Source organism: Mustela lutreola, chromosome 6 (genome assembly GCF_030435805.1).
Source record: "Mustela lutreola isolate mMusLut2 chromosome 6, mMusLut2.pri, whole genome shotgun sequence".
NCBI lineage: Eukaryota > Metazoa > Chordata > Mammalia > Carnivora > Mustelidae > Mustela > Mustela lutreola.
Genome location: NC_081295.1, coordinates 82,812,677 through 82,840,531, shown reverse-complemented (window position 1 = coordinate 82,840,531; position 27,855 = coordinate 82,812,677). Strand labels below are relative to the sequence as shown.

General features: G+C 37.3%; 1 protein-coding gene and 1 pseudogene across 3 annotated transcripts in view; one reads left to right on the top strand and one right to left on the bottom strand.

Moving 5' to 3' along the window:
• The window catches only part of GOPC (golgi associated PDZ and coiled-coil motif containing), a 41,351-nt gene extending 14,149 nt beyond the window's left edge, over window positions 1-27,202 (bottom strand). The window contains exons 1-5 of one of the 3 annotated variants that reach the window (XM_059177738.1): window positions 26,677-27,202; window positions 6,969-7,133; window positions 5,412-5,435; window positions 2,129-2,304; window positions 944-1,109 (exon numbers count right to left, since the gene is read on the bottom strand). In XM_059177738.1, coding sequence (XP_059033721.1) covers window positions 944-1,109; window positions 2,129-2,304; window positions 5,412-5,435; window positions 6,969-7,133; window positions 26,677-26,964 — 819 coding nt within the window. In that variant the 5' untranslated portion in view covers window positions 26,965-27,202. The remainder of the gene's footprint in view (window positions 1-943; window positions 1,110-2,128; window positions 2,305-5,411; window positions 5,436-6,968; window positions 7,134-26,676) is intronic. The other 2 variants (XM_059177736.1, XM_059177737.1) reach the window with 2 other exon arrangements.
• On the top strand, window positions 12,618-13,915 carry LOC131833870 (glyceraldehyde-3-phosphate dehydrogenase-like; annotated as a pseudogene).
• Window positions 27,203-27,855: the final 653 nt, after the last annotated feature.

The following is a 27,855-nucleotide window of genomic DNA, read 5'->3' as shown; positions in this document are numbered from 1 at the left end:
ACTATGCCAAAGTAATCTGTCAAAATAATGTTAAATCTTGAGTCTACCATTTTATTAAAAATCCCATGATTATCAGGAAAAAGTTCATAATCCTTTAGGTAGCATGAAATACCTTTTGCTGTCTAGCCACTGCTTGGAATTTAATGGTCCCCCATGTGCCAGAGAAGACAATGGCATAAGTGCTTACTGTAATCCCCACTCTTCTCTCACCAACTTCATGTACATGTCAATTCTTCTCACAATAATCTTTACAGAGGCAACAAATACTTGAACTTGTTTGAGGCCATGGTTTATCTGGTACTAAGACATGTAAGCCACTGGGAAGGAGTGACATACTTTTATTACGGAAGGGCTTATATTTTCAGACAGGTGTAGTAATGAAATTTAATCAAGATTTATTCAGATAGAAAAGGCCTGTACACTGGTGGCTACAGATGCAGACAGTTGGACACAGATCTCAAATTCCATCTTAATTCAAGACCAAACAGGTGGAAAAAACTACAGTAGAATCTAGTTACCAAAAATTTCTTTAAGAACTACCTCCCAAATACTGCCAATCTATTAATCAATTTACTTAAAAATATTTATTAAAATTAATAATTTTAAATTAATTATTAGTGACAAATTAGTAATGTTCTCTGCTAAGCTTTAAAAAACAATTTAAATATGCATAATCATGATCCAGGAAAATTCTGAAATTTGAGCCAAAGCATGAGCAATAGGTCTTTGCTAGCAATAGTTCAGTTTTCAGAAATATCACTTTCAGGGCATTTCAGGGTAAGTCAACCAAGAACTTTATGTATCTATTCTAAATACATTTAATTCTACTTTCCCTTTTTAAATAATGGCTTTAAATACCACTAGAATAAAATACATGGTAAGGATTTCTGACTAAAGGAAAAAGGAAGAGACTGAGTAAGAAAGAGTAATGAAGCAAACATACATGGCCTGGGGGGGCTTGCATTGGTCGCTTCAGGTCATTACGTCCTCTACAGGCTCTGATCACAGTTTTGTGACGATGCAAATGTATTTCAGCTTCCAGCTGATTCCACAGCTTATCATGAGCTGGTCCCTTCATATCTCGTCCTAGTAATTGTATTTGTTGGACCCTTTATATTGAGAAAAGAGTTAATTCAGTTAGTTTTTCATTATTATAATTTTTATTACAGAGAGAATTCAGAAAAACTACTGAACACAAGTAGCTTTTGCATAAACCTGTTAGTAATAAAACTAATCCCTTTAGGAAGCTCCTGAGTTCTCTCAGATTTGTAAAATACCAAAAGTCTGAAAAGAACAGATGTCTTTGAGAGAGAACTAATTTCTTTAAAAAAGAATGAATGAGACCTTTTCTAATCATATACTTAATTCAAATACATCTCAAAACAATTTTTGAGACTAATGTCAATGACCATGTTTCACGTCTTGCACACCATCAGGGTAGGTCAATAAACTCAGATACTATTGTATATTAGGTCTTTATAAGAGTCTAACTGTACAAAAACATTTCTTTTAATGAGGTTTTTTTTTTTTTTTTTACAAAATCATTATTTTAAATATGGTAAGTCAGAAAATGGTCACTTTAACGTGATATAAATTACTTTTATTTGCTCCACATCAGTTCTTAATGTGGTATCAAAACAATGAGTAAAAATGTATTTACCAAAAATAATAAATCACCAAAGTCTGTGGATAATTAACTTTAAAAAATTAATGCAAGCAGAACTCTGTATTATTATGATAAAGTCACTGCCATTCCAATGTGTTTGGAGGTTCAAAAAAGATAACATTTCAATAATCATAGAAAGAATTCCTTACGAAAGTCATGCTGTACATGTGAACATCATCTTTTATGGTTTCGAGGCAGGAAATGGCTGAAAAGTGCAGATCTAGAGTTTTTAGCGTTTCAAAATAAGTTCCTATCAATGTGTGTGTGTAAACCAGAAACACTTATGTAGTAAAGCTAAATAAATCTGCAGTATATAATGCTATCAGTAATAACAATAAGCTATACCCAACTATAAAATAACTTTTTAAAGATTAATGTTTCATTTACTACAAGAGGTAAGAATCAACATCATTAAATATCCAATTTGTTACCTCAGAGTACAAGGTACTCATTTTTACACACCTTCCTGCCAGTTCCTTATCCAAGTATTTAGCAGCCAGTCTTGCCCCATAAACTTCAGCCTGGAGAACAGCTATGTGTCTTCGAAGAGCTTCATTCTCTCTTCTCAACAACTTCACCTCAGCTTCAAGTTGAGCTTCTTTCATTTTTTCTTTTTTGTTTGCTTCAAGCTCTCTCTCCTATTTTCATTAAAACAAAAACAAATACAAAAAAGTGCAATGCAATGAAAATACTCTTAAGGCTTTTCGGTAACAGACCATGTTCCTCAAAATACGTAAAAGCGCACACAGTCTCTAATACCAACAATGAAAGCATGTAATAAAAGTTACTTCATTTCTATAAAATGGAACATAAAAACAAAGATGTGGATCCAATTCTTTTTAACTAGTACCAGAAGGTGTCGGGACCACTTCCACATAAGATAATTCCATGCTTTAGGGTACTTTGACACTGAGGATACGAAGAGAATTAGTCTTCTCTAAGCTCACATCATAATATACTAATAGGAGTGGCTTCAATGAATAATTACATCTGCTCTCTATTTCCTTTCTAAAAATGTCTCAAGAAACTAAACTAAAATAAAAATAATCATTCTGGTGGTTGCATCCAAACATTTAATTAACTTTAACGCAACAATTCTTTTTTGTTGCTGTTTTTGTTGATGTTGTTTTTAAACTTTTTTTATTTTTTAAAGATTTTATTTATTTATTAGGGAGATAGCACAAGCAGGGAGAGTGGTAGGCAGAGGGAGAAGCACGCTTCCTGCTGAGCAAGGAGACTGATGGGAACATGATCCCAGGATCCTGGGATCATGACATGAGTCAAAGGCAGATATTTAACAGACTGAGCCACCCAGGCATTCCTAATGCAGTAATTCTATAAACAAGTCAAAATCCTTCAATTATACAGATAGACTCTACAGCTGATTTACCTTAGAGGATTATAAGAAACTTACACTGCTTAAATCAGAACACACTAATTTTTTAAAGAATGTTTGATGGAAAAATGCTGGTAACAAATGCACTGAAACATTTACACATTAAAATTTTTTTTCTACTTAAGCATATCTATGGTATAGATTATCACTGAATTTAGGGATCTGATTCATCTACCTGTCCATATACCAAAGTGAATGAAGTTAAAATATGAAAATGTTTGCAGAGGAAAACAGGGCCTCACCTGCCTTCTATGAGGTAGGTTGGACATTCAATTTTAGCTCTCATAAAAGGATGCCGTCCCATATTCCACTTGGTGGATAGTCCATGTATATGAATTAAAGGTGTTAGCCAGAGTATAAAACCTCAAAATCTTTGCCATCCAATTTTTATCACGAGCTTACACATGAGAAATAATGCTTCCTACGTCTATTCCTATAAACCAGGGGTGACTAACATAAATGACTTCAGGGCCCAAGCACAAAACAGAGAGGCCAATACAAGACAAAGTAGAGTGGAAAATGGAAGGTACAAAATCCTGCCTAAAGGCAGTCAAATTCAAACACACACACACACACAAAATGTGGCTAAATAAAACTCTTCTGAAAGTTGAGATATTTTAAGTGTTATTTTTGGATCAAGAAAACTATCCAAACATTGTAAACTTCCATTTATCCTTTCTCTGCCTTACAGAACTGCTTTTACCAACTCGCTGATACAGAGAATCTATAAATCTTGTGAAAATGTGGCTGTATATGTTGACGAGATGTGGAAGACACTGTTCACTATGTCCCTTTTGTGAGATAAATAAAGATCTAGCTCAGCACCAGAAAAAATGTTTCTCTTGAGCAAATGGCAAGTGATACTGTTTCTACTGTATGGGTACTGATGATTATAATGATTCCCCTTTTTATTATGAATATTAAGAAGCTGAGAAACAAATTTAAACAAACTTCTAACAATTCTGGAATATATTTTGGCACTAATTTAACTGTCTGCTTTGGCCTACTGTTTTGACAACAGTATATCAATAAATGATACAGCTAAGCCTCAATATATGATATAGTCAAATAAAAGGCAGTGAGTATCAGTCTTAAACACACATAAAAAATATACAAGCTAAAATGAATAATTACCAAATGGCAGATATATTTATCACCTCTTTGATTAAAAATAATTTGTTGTTATTATAAATAGAGGAAAACTAATTATCAGGCTTTTTCAACTTCTGTAAAAAAAATAACTATTAGACTATAATTTCTAGATACTGTTTTTCAAGATTTTGAATAATTTAGAATCCTCCTTTTACAACAACCTTGGAATTATTAAAATCACAATTTATTTCAGAACCTATTTACTAAAAGGCAAGTATCAGTTCCAAAAAAAAAAAAAAAAACCCCACAGTTTAGATGACATGAACAAAAATCATTTTTATGAAATTTACTTATGTTAATCCTATTTGTTTCAGAAAAAGAATTCCAGAAGAGCAAGTATTCTTTGGTTTATGGACTAAATAAACTTTATGTTGAGAAGTATCTACTTAAAATTACTTTGATGAGCTATTTATACAATATTAATGAAATCTAAGAAACGCCTAAGTCACCATTTTGCTTTCATGATTCAAACCCCTAATGAATCTGACAAACTCTCAGGCCTGAAAATAATATTTGCAAGCACAAACAGGTCTAAGAAAACTGAAGTTAATCACTTTTTGTTTTAAAGAAAAAATATGTATCTTTCGTTAAACTGTTTAATAGAAGCTCATTTTCTACTCAGAGAACCACAAGAAATAAAGCCATAAGACAAACTGGAACTTGATTAGGTTAGGATAGTGAGAAAGTATTAAGAATTTATATATTGATATTTTCTAAAATAAGTTCTGGTAAAGAGTTTCAGAAATCAGTTGTTTCAAAAGCCATACCATTATTCCAAGACTGCTAAAAAGTTACAATACATGCAGTGGGTGAATAAGAAACCAACATGCACATTCTTTCTCTGGGGATAAACTCAAATAGAAAAAGAGGAAAAACCTAGATCTGCTTAATGTAACTTCCAAACACTCAAGTGAGAAAACCAACTGCTCTTTTGAAGCAGAGGTCTGAGCAAGTTACAAGGCTCAGAAGTTGTCAATTATTAATGGGTTCTGCAAATAATGGTTACAAATCCCAAACAAAATAAAAATCTTTAACAACGAGCAGTGAGAAAAGAGCAAACTTTTCAGGTACTGGCAGATTTAGAAACTATCATGAATATCATTTCCAAATACAAAGTGACAACATGTAATATGCAAGTAAGACACTAAGAACACTTCAGCATGACATACTAACACAAAACAGAAACAACATACTTACCAGCTCCTCCACAGAGGGGACAGACTTAAGATATAAGAAAAAAGTTTGATAATTAGAAAAATATCAAATGAATGTATCTAGTGGTATAATCATTATAATGAAAATTTCTGTATGCTGAACATCATTGGGGTAAAAGTTCATTAGAACAAATATACTTGCAAATCCATAAGCAATAGTAACTCTATAGTGTTAGATTAAAACTCCTTGTTTCACCAAAATTCGTCAACTTAACTGCTTCAGTGCCTTTCCACTATAGCACCCTGTTTCAGATCTAATGTTAAAACTGAAAGTAAATGCTTTTCTAGTGAAAAAGTACACTGTTTCTCAACGTTACCATCAAACATCCCAAAGAAGCAGCGAGAAATCTGACTCATTTCATTTAAACAGAACAAGGTTACTAACTTAAGATTCATAGAATTTCTAAATTTAAAACGTTTAAATAAATACTCAGTTAAATAAATTCTAACATCAATATTAGAAACCCAATCAAATGAAATTAATGGAAATCAAGTAAAACTTAAAAATGTATGACTATCATCATCATCATTTCATCTCCTGGCTCTCCCAAACTGTACCTGTCTTATTGCTGTGTCCTACAAACAAGTGTCTGGCACACAGTACACACTTAATACATAGGAGATTAAGCTGAAATGAAACTTTCAAATTTTCTACTGAACCAACCTGTTTTAAGAGGGCAAAGGTTAATTATGGAAAATGTCTCTAATGAGTATTATACAAACATTAAAGAATGTTCAGTGGCAAGAAAAATGCTTATAAGAGCAACAGAAAAAAATGTGCCATCGGTTCGCACCTAATTCTATTTTCCCCTTCTTCCATAAGGAAGGGCTCCAGATTGACTGGAGATGGCCATGTGACCAGCTAAGAGGCTGAAATGCAAGCTGGGGTTGCCAATGAGATGGCTAACTGGACGGGCAAAAATCGCTGAGAAGGATTTCATGAAAAGTTCTTTAAAGAAGGTTAATGCAGCCTGGAAGCATCCTTTTGCCCTTAGATTCTTCCTTCTTCCTGCCTGGAATGAAGAAATCCTAAGGATGGAAACCATGAGCTAAAAATGGTAGACTACAAAACTACAAACTACAAAAAGCACCTGGATATACCTAGTTATCTATAAAGCTATTATACCAGCTCTAGACTACCTATATCAGACTCGGGAGGAAATAATTTGTACTACTCGAGAATAATCCCAATGTTATTTGGCTTTCTGTTACATGCAGCAGAACTTAATCCTAACCAATCCAATAGGGCAAAAATTATGTTTACAGGTTATAATCACAAATACCTTTAAAATATATTTACACAGATACTTTCAAATAGGAAAACAATCCTATTCTAAATATCAACTGCTTATTGGTATTATCCCTTTTCACCCTCGCTAATAAGACTGTGGATGATCGTAAAGATCTTTACATCTACTGCGTTTTCTGAATTTCCCACAATGAGCATATATTACCCTCTATTTTCAAAAGCCTCATTAAAAACTGTCTTCTTCACCTTCTAAAATACATGTTAGCATATGTCACCTACTAAACTACTTACCAGTTTTGCCTTAATGGTACCAGAGTCAACACTCTGACCAGTCTTAGCATGGAGCTGAAGCTGGATAGAGTGCAGTTGTAAAAGCTGATCGTGGACTTCTTTCTCCAGCACGACCTTCTCTGCCTGGGTCTCTGTCAGCTCAGATTTCAGATCCACCAACTGTGCCTTATAAAAGAACAACAATAAAAACCATCAAGTAAGTTAATTTTATTTTGACTCTAATAATTATTTAAAGATGACACAGAGAAACTACCTTTAAAATGAACAGATGAACTGACATCCAACTGAACAGTCATAAATTCAATAGCACTGGTAAGATATCTGAGTGGCAAGAGAACCAACTCTACCATAAACAGTACCTTCTTTTTTTAAAATAAAGTCTGTTTGCTTGTTTATAATCTCTATACCCAATGTGGGGCTCACATTCAAAACCCCAAGATCAAGAGTCCCATGCTCTTCCAACTGAGCCAGCCAGGGACCCCCACCTCCTAATACCTCCTAATAGCACAGAATGCTACTTCCATTTTACGTTGCTTATTTGAAGAGGGCTTTTCACTGTCTCACCTTTACCTACGAAGCTTACAAAAATATAGAGATATGGGATGGTTCATCATCTTCAGGGATAACGTGTGCCACAGTGGTCCATTAACATTAATGGTATAGTAAAGGAGAGGCAAGTGGCCACCCCAGAGAATATGAGCCCACATCAACCAACCCACTATCTAGTAATTACTTCAGGTGCTAAGGTGGGAGCCACTGAGGTCACAATGGGCTTAAATATCAGAGTTAAGGGTAAGCTACAGTTCTGCTATAGCAGAACAACTCCTCAGAACCACTTATACATTCAAGTTGAAGTTTTTACTTTTCACAACTGGTGTGTTTTACAATTGCACACACGATATGTTTCTTGTGGGTCTGGTCTTCCCAAATGGCCAACAGATTAAAGCTCAAGGAAAGGTCTGATTTTTCTATTTAAATGCAACATAATTGGCCTAAGCATCAAGGGGCTCAATGAGAAAAGAATTGTGGGAAATATCTTTAAAATTATAGATAATTATTTATGTCTTGGAGAAGCTTTCTTATCAACTTAGGTGATCTAAATGCAAGCCCACTAAAGAAAAATGTGGCAAGTTACAAATATATTTAGAATTGGTCATCCCAAGAAATTCAAAGCAAAGAAAAGTTTAAAGAGGAAAGAGAGTTCAGAAGTGCTTCGAAGTTAAATGACAAGGATAAAACAAAAGTAGTAAAGCAGTCTAGAGATGGAAAGAAGACTAGCAGAGGCAGAGAGAAACCAGAAGCAACTTAGGTAAATTCTCTGGGTTCAGCGACCAAAGGACTAAAATACATCTCTGCATCCCAACTGCACCAATCAGTACCTAGTACACAAAAGATGTTCAGGAAGTATCTTTAAGTTGAAATGAATGCTAAGACTAGCCCTGTGCTTCTAGATAAATCACTCTGTCCCTCACTGGTTTCCCTAATTTCAAAACAGGGATAATATCCATCGCTTTGACTATTCTCATGAGATTATTAATCTTATACATGAAAGCACTTACTACAATACGAAGATGTTATTATCAAGGAGATTATCAAGAAAACTTCTCTGAGTAATGCTCAGACTGCCCAAGACTGGTTAGGAACATGAAGCTGGATAAATGACTAGTTCTGGATGAAAGACCAAAACTAAGATTTATTCTCAATGGAAATCATTACATGCTCTCAGTGACATTTTTGGTTTTGTTCCAATCACAGCTTTCTTGAGATATAATTGCTGTACCATAAAATGCACGTTAAAGGTATACGATTGAAGGGCACCTGGTGGCTCAGTGGGTTAAAGCCTCTGCCTTCCGTTCAGGTCATGATCCCAGGGTCCTGGGATTGAGCCCCACATCCGGCTCTCTGCTAGGCAGGGAGCCTGTTTCCCTTCCTCTCTCTCTGCCTCTCTCTGCCTACTTGTGATCTCTCTCTCTGTCAAATAAATAAATAAATTCTTAAAAAAAAAAAAAAAGCGTATACAGTTGAGCAGTTTTTAGTATACTGCATAGAGTTATACAACCATCATCACTGTATAACTTTGAAACATTTTTTTCCAATGCCATTTTAGCAACATGCTATTTGCAGGAAAAGTGAAGACAGGGACTTCACCCTTTATCAATACCCTATTGTAGCTTTTCAAATGATGTTATCATGGGAACACTGGAAATGGAAATAAAGCATTTCAGGATGCTGAAAGGAAATTGTTGGCAACACAGACTGGATGTCCAGTGGAGAATTAGATCAACAATGACAAATACTTCAAGCTTAGAGAATACTGAAGCCATTGAAAGAAATAGCAAAATCAGGATGGTAGCTTATTTAGACTTGAGGGAGTTAGATCTAAGTTTTAGACATGTTTGTGTGTTAGCCATGATATAATCAATAGGAACTATGCCACAGAATGTTGGAAATTTAAAAAAAAAAAAAAAGTGATAAATTGGGACTAAGAAGCACTGAGAAGCACAGAGATAGGAATTTATATCCTAAGACTGAATTAGAGGGAAAACAGATGGCCAAGGACTGGGGCTTGGGTAACAACCAGAGGTAAAAGAAAAGAGGTGGCATGCTATAAACAGAACCATAATGTTGGGCACAGAACCATAATGTTGGGCACCTGGGTGGCTCAGTGGGTTAAAGCCTCTGCTTTCGGCTCAGGTCATGATCCCAGGGTCCTGGGATCAAGCCCCACATCGGGCTCTCTGCTCAGCAGGAAGCCTGCTTCCTCCTCTCTCTCTGTCTGCCTCTCTGCCTACTTGTGATCTCTGTCTGTCAAATAAATAAATAAATCTTTAAAAAAAAAAAAAAGAAACTATAATGTTTTATAATGTAAACACTGCTGTATCTTGCCTGTGTTACTTCTTGGAGATCGCTCCCTATCAGAAGAACTTCCTCATTGCTTCTTATAATATTTTTATTCATGTATAACTTAACATCAGAGAAGTACACACACAATGAATTCCAGAAAAAAAAAAAAACATGTCTACTGAACTACCATCCAGATGAAGAAACAGGGCAGTATTAGCACTCGAGGACTCTCCTTGTGGCTCCTTCCTAATAACTACCTCCACTTTCATCCACAGACAGAATTATTAGAGTAATACCCTGAATTCTAACACCACAACTAATTTTGCCTGTTTCTGAACGTTATATAAAGAGAATCATATAGTATGCATTCATTCATGCCTGGCTTTTGCCTTAAGCTTATGTTTATGAGATTCATGTTTTGTATAGCTGCAGCTCATTCATCTTCACTACTATATAGTATTCACTAAATGAAAAGACCAAAACTTACCATTCTTTTTGATTATTTATGCTGGTTTCCAGTTTTTGACTATTAAATTGATATTTGTATAAACCTGTCTTTTGGTACATATGGAATACAGTTCTGTGCAGTATATATCTAGGAGACAAAATGCTGGTTTACAATGTATGAGGACATTAAACCTTGGCAAATAAGGCCAGTTTTCCAAGTCATCATGCAACTGACATGCCCATCATGTATGAGAACTCTGATGGTTTTACATCCTTGTCTTCACTTGGTACTGTCAATCTTTTTACTTTTAGCCATTCTGGTAGGAAAGCAGTAGAATTCCATCGTGATTTTAACTAAACCTTCTTGATTACTAATAAGGTTAATCACCTTTTTCATATGTTTACTGGCCATCTGAATAGCCTGTTTTGTGAAGTGCATATCAAGTCTCTTGCCTATTTTTCTACAGGATAATCTATTTTTTTCTTCTTCTTGCAAGCACACACTCTCTTTCCTCCTCCCTCCAAACACACACACACCATTATGAGTAGGGGAATGGGCAAAAAAGGGGGATGAAGGAGAATGAAAGGTACAGGCCTTCAGTTATAGAATGAGCAAGTCACAGGATGAAAGGTACAGCATAGGAAATATAGTCAATGGTATTATAATAGCGCTGCATGACAGATGGTAGCTACATCTATGCTGAGCAGAGCAGAGCATATAGTTGTACATCTGAAACTAATGTCACATTGTGTATCAACTACCCTTCAGTTTTTTAAAAAAGATTTAAATGCTAAAAGAAATAATTATGCTAGTAGTTGACTCTGTTCTTTGAATATAATAAACATACACAAGAGATTAAATTAGGACATCATTTCCATTGTCTTCTAAAAGGGTATGTAACAGTTTTCACACAGTATCTTTCACAGATACTCCTACTGAAAAACTTAGAAAAGAAAAAAAAAACTTACATATATGATCAATGTCTTATAGATCTTCTTCCATTTAACAAAAATATGCCTACCAAAATAATTATAAACCTTTAAATTCACCTGTTACCAGACAATGTTCAGTGTATCTTGAAGATTGCTCCTTTAAAATACAAGTAAGTCTTGTGGCGCCTGGGTGGCTCAGTCAGTTAAGCGTCTGCCTTCGGCTCAGGTCATGAGCTCAGGGTTGTGGGATGGATCCCCGCATCAGGCTCCCTGCTCAGCAGGGAGTCTGCTCCTCCTTCTCCCTCTGCCCCTAATCTTGTACTCTCTCTCATACACTCTATCTCAAATAAATAAATAAAATCTTTAAAAATGTCTATCTAAAAAGTGCTTCTTAGTTAAAAAAAAAAAATCAAAAACCTATAGGTTTTTATAGTCTTTGAAACAAAGTGATCACAAAAGGAAAATAAATATTTGAGAAATATACACTCTTTTTGAGCAATATGAAGATTATAATAAAGTGAACCTACACTTAAAAATAGTTTAAAATAAGCCATTTAATCTATCACAACCCTTACCTCTTTTTTCATTACAGTGACTTTCATTCTGAATGTCTTATTTCTTTATACTATTGTCTAATATATTCCTCCATGTAGATTGGGCATATATTCCTGTATGTAGATCTGTTAACTGGAAGTTAGATCTAAAGGTTTAATTACGGTGCCTGGCTTGCTCAGTCAGTAGAGCATATGACTCCTGATCTTGTGGTTGTGTGAGTTTGAGCCCCATGCTAGGTGTAGCAATAACTTACAAATTAAAAAACAACAAAGACCAAAAAAAAAAAAAAAAAACTACTTCAAAGGTTTAATTAGATTTACTTAATTAAATCTTTGTGATAGGGGGTATATTTTGTATTTCAAAAGGCATATACTGCTGGTAGTCCCAATATGATTTATCTTTCAAACCAAAAACCTCATGAGTTATTAATAACGGAGCAAAACTCCTAGAGTTAAGAAAGAAGTTAAAGGAGCGCCTGAGTAGCTCAGCCGTTAAGCATCTGCCTTTGGCTCAGGTCAAGATCCCGGGGTCCTGGGATCAAGCTCCACATTGGGCTCCCTGCTCAGCAGGAAGCCTGTTTCTCCCTCCCCACTCCCCCTGCTTGTGTTCCCTCTCTCACTGTCTCTCTGTCAAATAAATAAATTAAATATTTTAAAAAGAAAGAAAGGAAGGAAAGAAGAAAGGAAGGAGTAAGTTAAAGAGGCATAAGTGTTATTCATTAATTAATTTGGCAGACTAATATTTAAGTCAGAAACTATTATAAAAGGGCAAGGAAAACAGAGTAGTACATGGGCCTTTTGAGTGTGGCATATTACAAACATGAACCTAAGTCAAATAATTTCTCAAGAGCTGCCCTACTTAAAAAATAAATAAAAATTCTTTACAGAGAGAAGATGAAGATATTAAAATTTGAAGCCCAGGCTCTCTATCTGTCCTTGTTCAACAAATAGATGCATCTTCTCGTGCAGTGCCGGCTGGGATTTGGATTTGGCCATCCTGGGCACCTGGGCACCAAGACTGCTCTTAACTCTGGCAAAGTCGAAATTGTTACCATCAATGACCCTTTTACTAACCTCAACTACATGGTCTGTGTGTTCCAGTATGACTTCATCCATGGCAAATTCAATGGCACAGTCAAGGCTGAGAACAGAAAACCTGTCATCAATGGAAAGTCCATCTCCATCTTCCCAGAGGGAAATCCCTCCAGCATCAAATACGGTGATGCTGACATGGAGTATGTTGTAGAATCCACTGGTGTCTTTACTACCACTTTACTATGACCACTGGTGTCTTTACTACCAAGGCTGAGGCTCATTTGAGGGGTATGGCCAAGATGGTTATCACTTCTGCCCCTTCCAATGATGGCCCATGTTTGTGATGGACATGAGCCATGAGAAGTATTACAACTCCCTCGAAACTGTCAGCAATGCCTCCTGTACCAAAAACTGCCTGGGCCCTCTGTTCAAGATCATTCATGACAACTTGGGCAACATGAAAAGACTAATGACACAGTCCTTGCCATCAATGCCACAAGAAGACCATGGCTGGCGCCACTGAGAAGCTGTGGCGTGATGGCTGAGGGGATGCCCAGAACATCATCCTTGCTTCTACAGCCAAGGATGGAGGCAAGGTTATCCGGAAGCTGAATGGGAAGCTCCCCGGTTAGGCTTTCCATGTCCTCACCCCCAACTCACCAGTCATGGATCTCACCTGCTGCCTAAAGCAAGCTGCCAATTATGATAATATCAAGAAGATAGTGAAGCAGGCATTGGAGGACCCCGTCAAGGCATCCTGGGTTCCAGTGAGGACCAGGCTGTCCACTGCAACTACAATAATAGCACCCACTCTTCCACCTTCAGTGCTGGGAGTGACACTGCCCTCAATGACCACTGTGTCAAGCCCATTTCCTGGTATGATAATGAATTTGGCTACAGCAACCAGGTGGTAGATCTGGTCCACATGGACTCTAAGGAGTAAGAGCTCCCTGGACCACCAGCCCCAGTGAGAGCACAAGAGGAAGACAGAAGCCCTCAGCTGCTGGAGAACCCTTGTCCCAAATCATCCCCCAATAGAATGAGAATCTCTTGATCTTTAACAAGTTTCCATCCTAAACCCTTTGAAGAAAGAGAGAGCTTAGGGGAGCCCTACTTTGTCATGTACACCAATGAACTACACTGTAGATACAGTAAGAAATAAAATAAAAGTCAAAACCCAATTTTATTTTTCAAACTTTCAAAAGTATTTCAAATTTACTCTAAATTTAGTAATATTTAAGTAACTTATTTCTTATCCATGATAAAAGCATTTTAGCTGCAAAGAAAACAGTCACTGACATATTTTATGTCAAGATTAGAAATTTCCATATTTTATTTAATGGTTAACTTCCTAATATCACCAAATTTTAGAATTTAAAGAGATCTCAGAGAATATAAAGACTATGATTAAGACAGTTACTATTTACATAATAACACCAAGGCCAATCAAAATTGATTTTATATCCAGGGCTACCCAACTGGTCAGCGGCAGAACAGCACTTTGAACCCAATTACTCACAGGGTAAGGCAGTGGAAGTGTTATCAAGCAGCTGGCCACAGAGGGAAAAAGAAATGTGTTTCTATAGCTATAATACATATGTTTAACTTACTAACAATATTCACAGTTACCAGAAAGCAAGCATCTATACACCATATGGCAGGCATATACACACCATACATTATCTGTAATTCTTACTCTCCAACTTTTTTCTTAGTAGTTAAGGAAATTGGAAGTTTAAAGAGTTTAAATGATTTGCCCCAAATCACATAGCTAATAAGTAACAGACTCAAAATCAGTCTGACCATAAAAAAGCCCGAGTATTTTTCACCTGTCCTACTTTGGCAACATTAGAACAAGAATGAAAGTTTAAAGGAAACAGCTGATTTCAACCTTCACCTCTTACTTAAAATTTCAAGCAAGAGCCCAAATATGCTTTAATAAGCAAAGCCAAAAACAGTAAAAACTATGTTAAATACAGTCTTAATCTGGGAAACAAACTTTTCACTTTTCCTACATTTGATCTTGAAGATTAATGTACAGAAAAATAAAACTGACCATCAAGACATTCTTTCCGTAGACAGTAAGGATAAAATGATCTTCTAGGAGAGTCCCAGGGCCTTACTTAGGACCATGACCTTCACTATACCCAAGCAATTAAATCAATCACTGGTGGGATTTCTTAAAGCAGCGATTCTCTGCATGTGGTCCAGGTGGAATGGAGTGTGGAAACAGATGAAAACCAAGTAATTCACAAAGTAGGAATAAAATATTCCCCAAAAAGAAAAAGAGAAGCAGTCTATCTAAACAACATCAGTGCATTATCATCACCACTTATTTGTATTTAATGGAGCTGTTACTTTTCTATTTCTCATCTCACACTCTTTCGAACACCCAAACTTTTCCAAAGAGATAATTCCTTCCTAAAATAATCCATCACTACTGGATTCCACCGTGAGGCACCAAAATCAAAGGAATTTTTTATTTTGAGTTTCCTATTTCTCCACTTTGTCTAGATCCTAATACTCTGTCCATGTTATCTTCTGAAAATACAAAACAGTTGTACTTTTTTCTTTCTAAACATAACCTAGTTTTTATTTTACAGGCTTATGGATAAAACTGCCAATTAGTTTCCCTTAAGCACCCCTCAAAAACCTCTAGTCAGGGAGAGGATCAAACTAAGAAAAGAAACTAGCAAACATCATCAGTCATTAGTTTCCACATGTCATTCAGCTCTCTCAGTAACACATTTTAGAGGGCCCAACCTAAGAACCGAAACAAATCAGGTAAAGCATCTTTATTTTGCATATGAAGAAACTAAGACCCAAAGAGATTAGGTGAGTTGTCCCAAATTACAAATGGCATTAAAACATAGACATCCTGACATCCTGTGTAATCCTGGCAGTAACAGAGAATTGGTGGTGAAGTGGCCCATGAGCTCCAAATGAGATCACATCCACAAATCTCAGACAGACAGGGCTTTAAGGAAGAGACTCAGAACATTCCTCATCTGGCCCCCCACTGCCCCCAACCCCCACACACAGGGGCTCATATGTATACACAGAAAGACACATAAGCAAGCACAGACATGCATGCACGCAAAAGCATACATTCCCCAAGTTGTTTAAGAATTACAAAGAGTTGACTCCCAATAGCAGTTTAATTATAATGAACAATAGCATAGAAAGCTGCTGATAAAGAAGTAAATACATTTATTTCACATTTACCTATGTTTCTACACCTTCTGTTTTAAAGTATGTGTACAAAAGGTAATCACTAAAAGGAAACAAGTATGCTTTTAAATATATATTTTTTAATGTTTGAAAATGCAGTTTACAATGGAAGTGGATTAAAATTTACATCTCTAGCAATTATACCATTTAATACCAATATCTAAAATTGATCATCTTCTCCCACCTACTTCCCAAAAGGCTTTAAAGCTCATAGGATAAATAAATGTAAAAAATAAACATACAGAGATGGCAAGATATCACTATAAAAATATCCTAATAGTGTTTATTGTGTATCAAATTTAATACAAGTTTCCTATAAATAACTCTTTGTCTCATTAAAAGAAGCAATGTCGTTTTATCTGGTAAGACTCTCTTTCTTTCCTGGAACTAAACTTTTAAAAAGAAGTATCACAGAAATTACTGTATAAAGGATCCTGACCGACAGCAGAAACAGAACGAACCATATTCTTCACGTGGCCTTTTCTCCTGTGACAAAAGTCAGTGGGATGATGTAACTAACAAAGTATTTCGATCCATTCCCTGGCTTTTCTTCTACTTCTTCCACATAGCAGAACAAAGTCTTACAGTTAATTTGAGTTAACACACACCTTTTATAAAGAATCTCCCTCTATTTTCTCTTTTCCCATATGCCCCAAGTGGTCAGCTTTTCTCCTACTACCCAAGATTACAGAAAGCCAAAAAAGTCCTATTCTAAAACAAAGACTGACCAAACAGAAAGTATATTCATGGGTCAAATATAAAAAAACTCTGCTGTACCTTGAGATAGAAAATAACAGTCCTCTTTAAGTCAGCTGCTGAACAGTCTGCTCATTTGGCTTACCAAAGTTCTGTGAGAAAACTCCACCTGTAAACTCCAATTTCCTCTTGATCCAAGCATAAGGACTACTATTGTCATCTGTCATCATTTCTCCCCAAACTGCTCTGCAGCTTAAGAAAAGCAAACTTTTTTTTATTTTTAAAATACATTCATTCAAAAAGTATTTGTCAACCCCCAACCATAGGCCAAGCACTTGGCTGGGTTTTGGGGATACACTGGTAGATGAAATATACGTGGGTCCTGCCCTGCAAAGTTTACGGTGGCCTTCTGCAGGAGGTGGCACATAAAGAAAATGAATGGCATATGTAACAACAGCGTTAACTAGATGCCAGGCGCTACTGTGAATATATGCATATTTTAATTGCCTTAGTCCTCATGCTATGCCTCAAGAGATACAATTTTCTGTATAGAGAAGGAAACTGGAACGCAGAGAGGTTAGGTGATTTGTCCAAGGTCATTACAAGCAAGTATTATAATATATAATTACAAAGCATAAGCTGTCCAAAAGAAACAAAAAGAAGGGAATTAGTGGAATGGGAGAGTATGGTTCTTCTGGGAAGTGTTCCTGTTACTATCAAAGCAGCAGTTCTCATAGGTCTGTGGGAACTTTTCAGAGCATCCACAAGGTCAAAACTCTTTTAATAATAATAAAATATTATTTGGCTTTTTCACCATGCTGATATTTGTACTACAGGTGCAAAAGCAATGATGAGTAAATGACAGCATTTTAGTACACATCAGTGCAGTGTACTCTTCACCACTATGTGCTCATGGTTAAAAAAAAAGTTCATTTAAGAATGCCCATGACGCGGGGGCGCCTGGGTGGCTCAGTGGGTTAAGCCGCTGCCTTCGGCTCAGGTCATGATCTCACGGTCCTGGGATCGAGTCCCGCATCGGGCTCTCTGCTTGGCAGGGAGCCTGCTTCCTCCTCTCTCTCTCTGCCTGCCTCTCCATCTACTTGTGATTTCTCTCTGTCAAATAAATAAATAAAATCTTTAAAAAAAAAAAAAAAAAAGAATGCCCATGACGCAGCAGTAAAAATTACTAATTTTTAAAATCTCAACCCTTGAGTACATATTTTTAATATTCTGTGTGATGAAATGGGAAGTGTGCATAAAGTGTATATGCTGCATATCAAACCATGTTGTCCAAAGAAAAAGCACAACATTTTTTTCATGGAACATCACTTTTACTTGGAAAAAGAGCAAATACAGTTATTAAGGTTAATGTATTTGGTAGACTTAATCTTGAGAATAATTAAGCAAATTTGTTACTTCAAGGCAAACAACTGGCAGCATTTATTGCCAATGATAAAAATTTGTGTTTTCAAATGAAAATTAGAATTTTGGAAAAACTGAATCCATCATGATGATCTTAACAGCTTCCAAACAGTTCAAGATTTTTCTGAGACTGGTAATAGTACAAATGTGATTTTTTTTTTTTTTTAAGATTTTATTTATTTGACAGAGAGAGACAGAATACAAGCAGGGGGAGCAGCTGGGAGAGGGAGAAGCAGGCTCCCCATTAAGCAGAAAGCCCAACATGGGGTTCAATCCTAGGATTGTGGGATTGTGACTGGAGCCCAAGGCAGATGCCTAACTGACTGAGCCACCCAAGCGCCCCCACATGTGACTTTAAAAAGACTGTATAATGAGATGTGCCCAGATTTAGAAAATCTGCATAACTCAGCAAACCAGTATTTTCAAAATGACCAATCCATAAGGTCAATATCATAACTCAGTAAAAGATTCACTCAATGACTACACATTATTGTATTCTAACAGTGGATGAAAACTTCACTGATAAGAATTTTAGATTCTACACTGTAACTAACCTTTAAAAGATTTTATTTATTTATTGTGAGAGAGCATGCGTGAGCAGGGGTGCAGAGGGAGAGAGAGAATCTTAAGCAGACTCCCCACAAAGCACAGAGCCTAACTCCGGGCCAGATCTCATGACCCTGAGCCAAAATCAAGAGCTGGACGCTTAACCAACTGAGCCACCCAGACACCCCACGAAATTACCTTTTTATATTATAGAAAAATATCCATGACTATCTGAAAAGGTTATTAAATACTTCTCCCTTATCCAACTATTTATTTCTGTGAGATCAAACTTTCTTCCTAGGCTATAACCCAAACCTTAAATCACAACTATTTGAATGCAGAAGCAGATGAAAGAATCCAGCTATCTTCTAGTAAGCCAGATATTTAACTATCATTTTTAAATGTAAAACAATGCACTTTATTTTGAAAATAGTTATTTTCTCATTCAAAATGATATTTCTATTAACATCTAATAGGCTTACTGTTGAAATAAATATTTAAAGTTTTCTCAGTGTTAGTTTCTAATACTGTAAACACCAACAGATATAACTCACATTAGAAAAAAACCTCTTTAGGGACCTCATAGTTTGTACAGCATAAGTGGGTCCTGAGACCAAAATGTTTGAGAACTCTAGTCTTAGAGTGTGAAGAAAGGCCCATGTGGCTGGAACATACAGAATAAGAGAAAAGAATAATAAGATAGGTCATTGAAGACATATGCACAGGTCAAATCATACAGATCTTGCCAGCCATAATAAGAAGTTTGAATTTTATTCATAGTATAAATGAGGACTTTTAAGCAGAAAGATATGATCAAATTTATGCTTTAAAAAAGGCAGCTGTGTGTAATACAGGAGACAAACTGAATGAACTAGGATGGGGGGGGGATTTGAAATAGAAGCAAGAAGATAAATCCGTGATGTACTTTTGACAGTTAAATTACTTTGATGTTAATCCACAAAATGAAGTCCCAAAAAAACATAAAATGTTTGTTTCCATTTTAATGTTAAACAACTCAGTTGCTTTATGATCCAACTGGATGTAGAGTGAGGAGAACCAACTCACCCAATATTTTAGAAATGTCACAAGCACACAATCCATATACGATACACTCATTTAACGAGGTTTAATGTTATTTTAGTCATAGTTCCAATTTTTTCTTAAAGTGGAATACCATGAAATATTAACTCACAAATCAAATCCTTGTGAATTACATACCAGGGAAATAAATGAAGCTGCAGATTCAGTCATTCAACAGTGTAGTTGACACTGTGTTAGACACTATGGATGTTATCAGAAAGACACCAGCCCAGCTCTCATGAAACCTGTATTACAGAATGATTATTGGTAATCTTGGAAGGATTCATGGCAGAACACTAAAAGTGTTTCAAATAATTTATTCATTCAAATAAACATGTATTGAGTACATGCTGTGTGCCAGGATCTGGAGACAAAAAGATGAGAAAGACATGGATTCTGTCCTTCAGAATTTCACTGTCTGGTAAAGAGATAAAATGACATTTCCAATTATGATGGAGAGTATCAAAAACACTATTATAATAGAGGCATGTGTGATGTACTAATTCAGAAAAAAAAAAAAATGGAAGTGAAAGTCTGGGTGATGTATACAAGTGTTGAATCACTACATTGTACTCCTGAAATGAATATTATATTGTATGTCAGCTAACTGGAATTTCAATAAAAACTTTTAAAAAAGAAGATAAAAGAAGAAGTGAAAGGGTCAGAGAGGAGAAATTTACCCAAGTACTGAACGGAAATCAGCTAATACATGGATGGTGCAGGGAAAGGTCTGAGAAATGAAAACCCCTCACAAGTGAGATACGGATGTAAATAGGTCAGAAAGGTTAGTATTTAATGTGTGAATTTTAAATTGCCAATTTTAAAAAGGGGCCAGCAAAACACCAATTCTGTAATCCACATGTAAGTCAACCAGATACCACACTCAGAGGAATTACTACTCAATAAGGCTTGAAAGCACTATAGGGGAAAAAAAAACATACCAACTCTTAGAAACCAAAAGGGGTTCACAAAGAGAAAATGTTCACACCTAAAGTCAGCTTTCACAAAGCATATGATACTGAGATTATTTCACCTAAGCCATCATCCTGACCCTCAAAGAGCTTACCTTCTAGAGGTAAAGAGCTGTGGCAATCACTAATGACAGGACAAGGTAACCAACTTAACAGTCCAAGTGAATTAAAGGTGTTGATAGCCTCTGCCTGCAGAGAGCAGAGATAAATGGAGTGAGGACAGCCTTCAGAAATGGTGATGTAAGTGGTACCTTGAAAGATGAGTGGGTGTGCGATACTGTAGACAAAGGGGACAGAGAAGGCATTATACACTAAAGCCTATGTCAAGGTGGCAAAGCCATGCAAGAGCAAGGCCTACTCAGAGAACTGCCCACAGACCAGTTTTATTGAGAGGAAACAGCAGCCACGAAGGGGTGACAAGCAATAAGGACAGACACATTGGGTGGGTACTGATCACCAAGCTAGAGTATGAATTTTATCCAATGAATAAAAGGGAAGTATAAAAAGAAGAGCGGCCACAATCAGAGTTGCCTTTTTTTATATGAACCATTAAAATGAAACATTTTAGAATTATGTTGACAATGAAAGGATGGTTTGGAGTGGGTAAGAAGCAACTAGGAGACTATGTTAGGAATATACAAGAAAGGGTAAGAACCTTAACTATGCACAATCTCCTAAACTCATTATTTTTCCTGCCAGACCTATTCCTTCCCCTGGATTCCTTACATGGTCTAAGTCTCACAGAGCTCTCACAACAAGTCACCACAAAGTTGGTGGCTTAAAAGAACAAAAATTTATTCTTTCACAGTTCAGGATGCCAGGAGCTCAAAATCAAGAATTGGTTCCTTCTGGATACCCTAAAGAAGAAACTGTTCCATGCCTGTCTCGCAGCGTTTGGTGGTTGACAGTAATCCTTGGCATTTCTCGGGTTTGTAGAAAGGTCATCCCAACCTCTGATTCTTTCTTCAGATAGCCTTCTTCTCAGTGTCTTTCTGTGTCTTGAGTGTCTCTTATCAGGACAATCTCACTGTATTTAGGGTCCAGTCTAATCGGCTATGATCTTATCGCTTACCTTTACACTAATTACGTCTGCAAAGACTCTATTTCCAAATAAGGTCACATTCTGAGGTTCTGGGTAGACATGAATTTTGGGGGAGACTATGAAACAGCTATCAACTAATCCATCTGTCAGACAGAACTGTGGTGGCATCCTCTTCCTCACCCTCCACATATACATAATTATCAAATCCTGTTTCTACTTTAGTTGATTATCTCCTTTTCTTCATCCCCATTACCATTTTCATTTCAGTAACACTCTTGTCTACATAGCAAACTCTGTGCTATGGCACTGGATTATTACTATCATCACTGAGCCTGTTAGTAACCATGTAAGCACTGCTGGAGAAAGTCACGCAACAGGGCACACTGGTTGTACCATGAATTTATGAAAACTAGCTCCAAGTAAGTCTCCAACGTTGCCTGACAGTCCTTCTATTGCTCGGCTAGTTGGCTCTCCCACTCTTCCCTATTTCAAAGCTCTTATTACTCTCACCCACTTTCAGCAGTTGTCCCAGGCTCCAAGTTTACAAAAAAGAAACCATCAGACAGAATCCTCTCAACCTCCTACCTTCTGCTCTCACCGCTTCCCTCTCCCTCAAAATTGTCTCTCTCTGCCTCAAAGTACAACAGCTGTCCTTTCAATGTAAGGCCATTCTCTCTACATATATCTTTGATCTCTTCTTCATTCAGAAACCTTATCAATCCTAATTATCCCTCTCTTTCGCTAGAATATTGAGCTTTCCTCTCAAGTAGATGCATCTCATTGGCTTATAAACGTGTCTAATTTTTATAACAATACCTCCCAGGAACCCCACACTCCTTCTTACAATCTAACCAGCCACATTCACTCTTTCTACCTGCTTTTCTCTCCACCTCCTCTTTCCCCACACCAGGCATAAATGCATGTGTTTTTGGAAAAACTGGCTTCTCTAATTTTAGAGCCTTGGGCCACTTACTTAATCCTGAGCAAAATGGGAATAATAAGAATACTAAATCTATCACACAGGACTGTCATGAGAATTAGATGAACCAATATATGCAAAACGAAGTGAGTCTGCCCATTAGTAATTGATCAGTAAGGTTAGCAATACAGTTATTGTTAATAATAATGCATATCCATCTATCTATGCAACCAACTGAAATCTTGGAGTCATCCTGAATTCCCTCATCCCTCCATTCCAATCCATTTCTAAACTGTTTACTTTTACTTCTCCAGTCTCTCCTGTTCTGAACACTTACCTCCATCTCACTATCCTACCCTGCACTATCCTACCCTCACTATCCTATCATATGGATCAGAATAAGAACCTCCTAAATGATTTCCTGCATTCATTCTGTGCATGTCCCAAAGTCTCTCCTTATCCTAGCTTGAGTGAACTATTCTAATCTCATACCTAAGGTTACCATCTAGTTTAAAACATTTCCCACTGCTATGATACCGGCCCCTAAATCTACCCCATGGCCAGTAAAATCAAGTAGATATGTCCCTACCCACCTATTCAAACTTATCTTACATCTCATTTCTTTGGCCCTTTGCTCTTACAACACATACCAGCTTTCTTTCAAGTGCATTACACACTTTCCTGTCACAGTTGCGTTCCAATTTCTATTCTCTCTACTGTAAGACTGACTGATATTCCTATTTATTGTGGCCTAATTAATTCCTACTTATCCTTTATGTCATAACTCAATAGTCACTTCCAAAAGGAAGCCTTCCTAATCCCCCAGAACAGGCTCTCACTATTCTACATAACTATCATAACATGCAACAAAGTTGGAATTTCACACTTATGTGATAATTATCCCAATTAATTATCCAACAGAATCCTAGCTTTGAAAAAGAAACAACTGTGTCCATTTTTGCTCTCCATTATATCCCAAATACCCAATAGAGCAACTGGCACATAATTAGGGCTCAGTAAATACATACCGAACCAATAGTAACCTTCAAGTTCAACGCTACAACATTGCTTCACTGCTTGTTTAAAAACAGGACAGCTTTAAAGCAGTAAAGAATAGTACCTCATTAGTTCATTATAAACATGTCTCTAGACCAAAGTTTCTCCACTGATGGTTGCAAGTAAATTACTTGAAAGATATACTGATTCAGGAACTGTTGACAGAAAGGAGGATGTGACAGATGGATTGTTCTGCTGTTATTTTAAAGAAGGGGTAAAGAGGCAGAAAACTGCATCTCCAGGTAGAGAGATGGGTTTTTCTAAAGTACTAGTTCTTCAATCTTTATTCTACTCTAACACACTAATATTACTAATACTACTACTACTCTTACTACTGTCCCAATCAGTACTACGACTCCAGCACCAACGGTCACCAAGTAGCTTACCATAGCAGGAATTCTCAAGTAGGTGGGTAGGGTAAATAAGAGAGATGTGAGTAATTTGAAATGGCACTATCTCAATATATTCTGATACTCTTTGCTCTCCCCTTCCCCTTATAAAAGCCCTATCCCCAAATATAACTTATAGTAAGCAACAGTCACGTAGACATCATTTACATTTTATTTTAAAATGTAACCTATGATTTTTTTGCAGCTAAAGTTATTTTCCTAAACTGCTATGTTAATGTTAAACATGGTGTTACCTAAAGACACAACAAATGGGCAGAAGGAACAATTTCCAAAGATACTCAAGGCCAATTTAAATATAAGTTACCCATACTGGAGGTATCTGTGTTTTGATTATAAAAATATTCAATTCTGGTAATATGGTTTAAGGTATCAACCTCTAAAACCTGAAATTCAGTACCCACCTTCTATATCAAGCCACAAATGGCCTCAAAGGTTGTATTTTAATGTCCATAACCTTAAAACAATAGAACTAATTCAGCCCACTTACTAAGAAAATAAAACAGGGCTAGGACGTATGGAAATCTTTTCTAAGATTTCAAGATCTCAGGTGATTGATAACAGTATATGAAGTAACCTCTGAAAATCTGCAGATAATCCAACAGCAGATCTACCTTGAAAATGAAAAACACTACTGACAATGAGGCTCTCTCCTCACCAGTACATACCGATTCCACAAAAAATGTAAAACCTGCTAAATGGAGAAAGATTAACCCCACAAACAAATAAAATGTAAGTGAAAAAACACAAAAACAAAATGTCCCCTCCCCTTTTTCTAAGATCTTTTAAGTCAAAGGTTTCAAGCATGTTGAAAAAACATGCTCACATCATGACAGACTAGCATTTCTTATTTTGAGAAATAAGGCCACCTCCTAAGCCAGGATGTGGAGTCAGAATATGTAATTACAATTTCTGAGAAAAAGAATATACATAATTTATTATAGCTCTGAATACTCATTTAAAATATTTAAAGATTGGGGGGGGGCGGGAAACGAGCACCATCTACTCACAGAATAAACCTTTCTCCAAAATTAGATTTTATATCTGACATCAAAATACCACTGTTGAAAGTGTCCTTCGTCATTTAAAAAAAAATCAAATAGGTATTGTTTCATTTTTAAAAAGTTATTTATCCTCATTAGACACTTGCAGTTGTAAATGATAGGAAAGTTCTCACGTAGCATTTAAGTAATTCCTGCTCTGTTATTTAAAGCTTTTACTATTTTCAAAAAAGAACCATTACATGCATTTTCGCCACCTGAAAAATAAACTATCTTCTAGAAATAATCACTAATCAAGAAATCAAGAAACATTTTCATATAGCTAGAACAAGAAGTGATTAGCTTCCTATGAGCACTTCCATTCCAACCTTTTCAAAAAGTATGGAAGAAAAGAACAGTTCTTTCAACAAAATCTCTGTTTTGCATCTATGTTAATCACAGATGAATTATACCATCTTTTTGATGGGTAACTGACAGGGAAGTGAAAGAACGCTAACCATTAATTATAGACAGGATCTATCTGATAATCACACTGATTTGAATCCAATGGGTATTCTTAATCATTGTAACTGATAGAAATGATGATTTCTTAGGTAACCTAATGTTCAAAGAGCTTTGCACATTACTAATTGTCCAATTTTTATCTACTTTAAAATGAAAGATTCATTCTCTTAAATTATCTACTAGAAAATGGTCTTTATGTAATAACGTTAATCTCCCATGTTCCTAAATACTGTAATAATGCATTAATTTAACTTTCTGCACAATGCGGTAGGTTGTTTTGGTTTTTGCTTCTTTTGTTTTTTTTTTTTTTGGAACTACCACCACTCCACCCACACAACCAAGATTACAGACTTAAGCAAATGACAATTCTTCACACACTCTCCCAAATGAATCCAGACTTTGGAAAAACCTCAATGTTATAAGTCATTTGAAAAATTGGAGAGTACTCTGGTGCTTATCTGCCTGTAATTTAAAGACCAACTGTAAACTGAGAAGAACACTGATACTATGCTGTTTATCCCACTAAATTTTCCTAAGAGCTCTGATAGAATTCCCCTAAATTGTTCATGCATGCAAGGAATAGTATGTCTGTGTGCAACAACAGACGTTGATCTGAAATGGTTAAAAACAATCAACACTATCAGTCTGATGATACATACACCTAGTTTATCAATGTGAAAATCCATATAAGAACTCAAATGTTGCAAGGTGGACTAAGATATTCTTCAGACAGAATTTCTGGTTTGCTAATGTTGTATGTACAGGAGGCTGGTGTAATCAGTTCCTGCTTCCTCCTGATAGAGATCCTAGGAAGGTGGATGACAGGACGCCGGGACACCCACAGGTCCATCCAAATCCCTTTTTCTACCTCATATCACTCTTTTCCTTTACACACACTCCCCTGTCACACTAAAGCTCAGGTGCCCCAGTGGGCAATTTTCTAGGGTGGTTTCACCGGTGCGTTAAATGGGATCTGACAACTGGGGTTGAATGCCACCTCCTCCAGGGCCCAGAGCTCACCTCTAGCTTGTGGTTGATCTGGGACACGGTCTGGGCTTTATGGCAAAGCTGCGCAAAGCAGGAACTCAGGCTAGTCATCTTCTGTCTCCCCTCGTAAGTGATGTCCGCTTGGTCCGGATCGATTTCACCCAGGAGCAGATCCACATCCACGAAGGCCTTGTCGAACTCCTTCTCTAGCACCTCCAGCCATCGGAACATGGATACCCCGCCGGGGGAGACCCCCACGGCGCAGGAGGCGCCCCCTGGGCCCCCTCCGGCTCCTGCCGGGCACGGGCCGCCCGCCGACATGGCGCCGTCTAGGGCCTCCCCGGACTGCTACTGACCCCCGCCGCCCACCCCGCACGAGAGGAACTGCTGGGACTACGGGGACCCCCGCGCACGCACGCTCCGTCGGTCCCCTCCCTTCCCCTCGCGCGGCTAACGCCGGCAATGCAGCCCCAGAGTGGCAAGAGCAGCGAAGCTAAGGCGGCGGCGGTGGCACACGGAAGAATCGAGCCGTCCCACCTCCCGGCCCGCCCCCGCGGCGCATGCGTAGCGAAAATTTAGGCGGACGCAGCCTAGTGGGCTGAAATGGGCGGGGCTAGGATGTGACCTTGGCCTATGAAAAGCCTCCGCTTGGGAACCAGCCTGTCAGCGGCCATATTGACAACTGGCAAACTCCCGCTTGAATCCCCGAGAAACGGGAACGCATCGTGTTTGCTTCCAAGCTGTAAAGGCCCGAGGAAGAGGAGGGTGTCCACGTCGCAGACAGGAACGGCTTCCGGCCATTTGACTTCACAGTGGGCGGGAGCCATTCTAAAGTCCTCCAGGAGAGTGGCTGCGGGGACTTACAGGGGCCGGGAAAAGAATGCGGGGAAAGGCGATGTGAGCATGCGCAATAGCCACGTTTTACCTTTCCATTACCGTGCCTGTGGAGGGTGAGGTGGGTGGACGTACGGGCTCTTCTTGCTAAATTCCGGGTGGAAACTGCCTGGGGCTGCGCGTTGAAGGACAGCAGCCGACCAGGTTTTGCAGAATTCATGCGAGATCTTTTGTCGTATGATTAAGAGTCAGGCTGACCTGGGTTCAAGTTTTACACCCTGTCACATATTACCGTTCCCATTTAGTTGTATTCTTCAACCTCAAAGCTTCAGTTTATAAAATTTACTTCCCTCAGTAGTAAGGTAAAATGCTTAACTT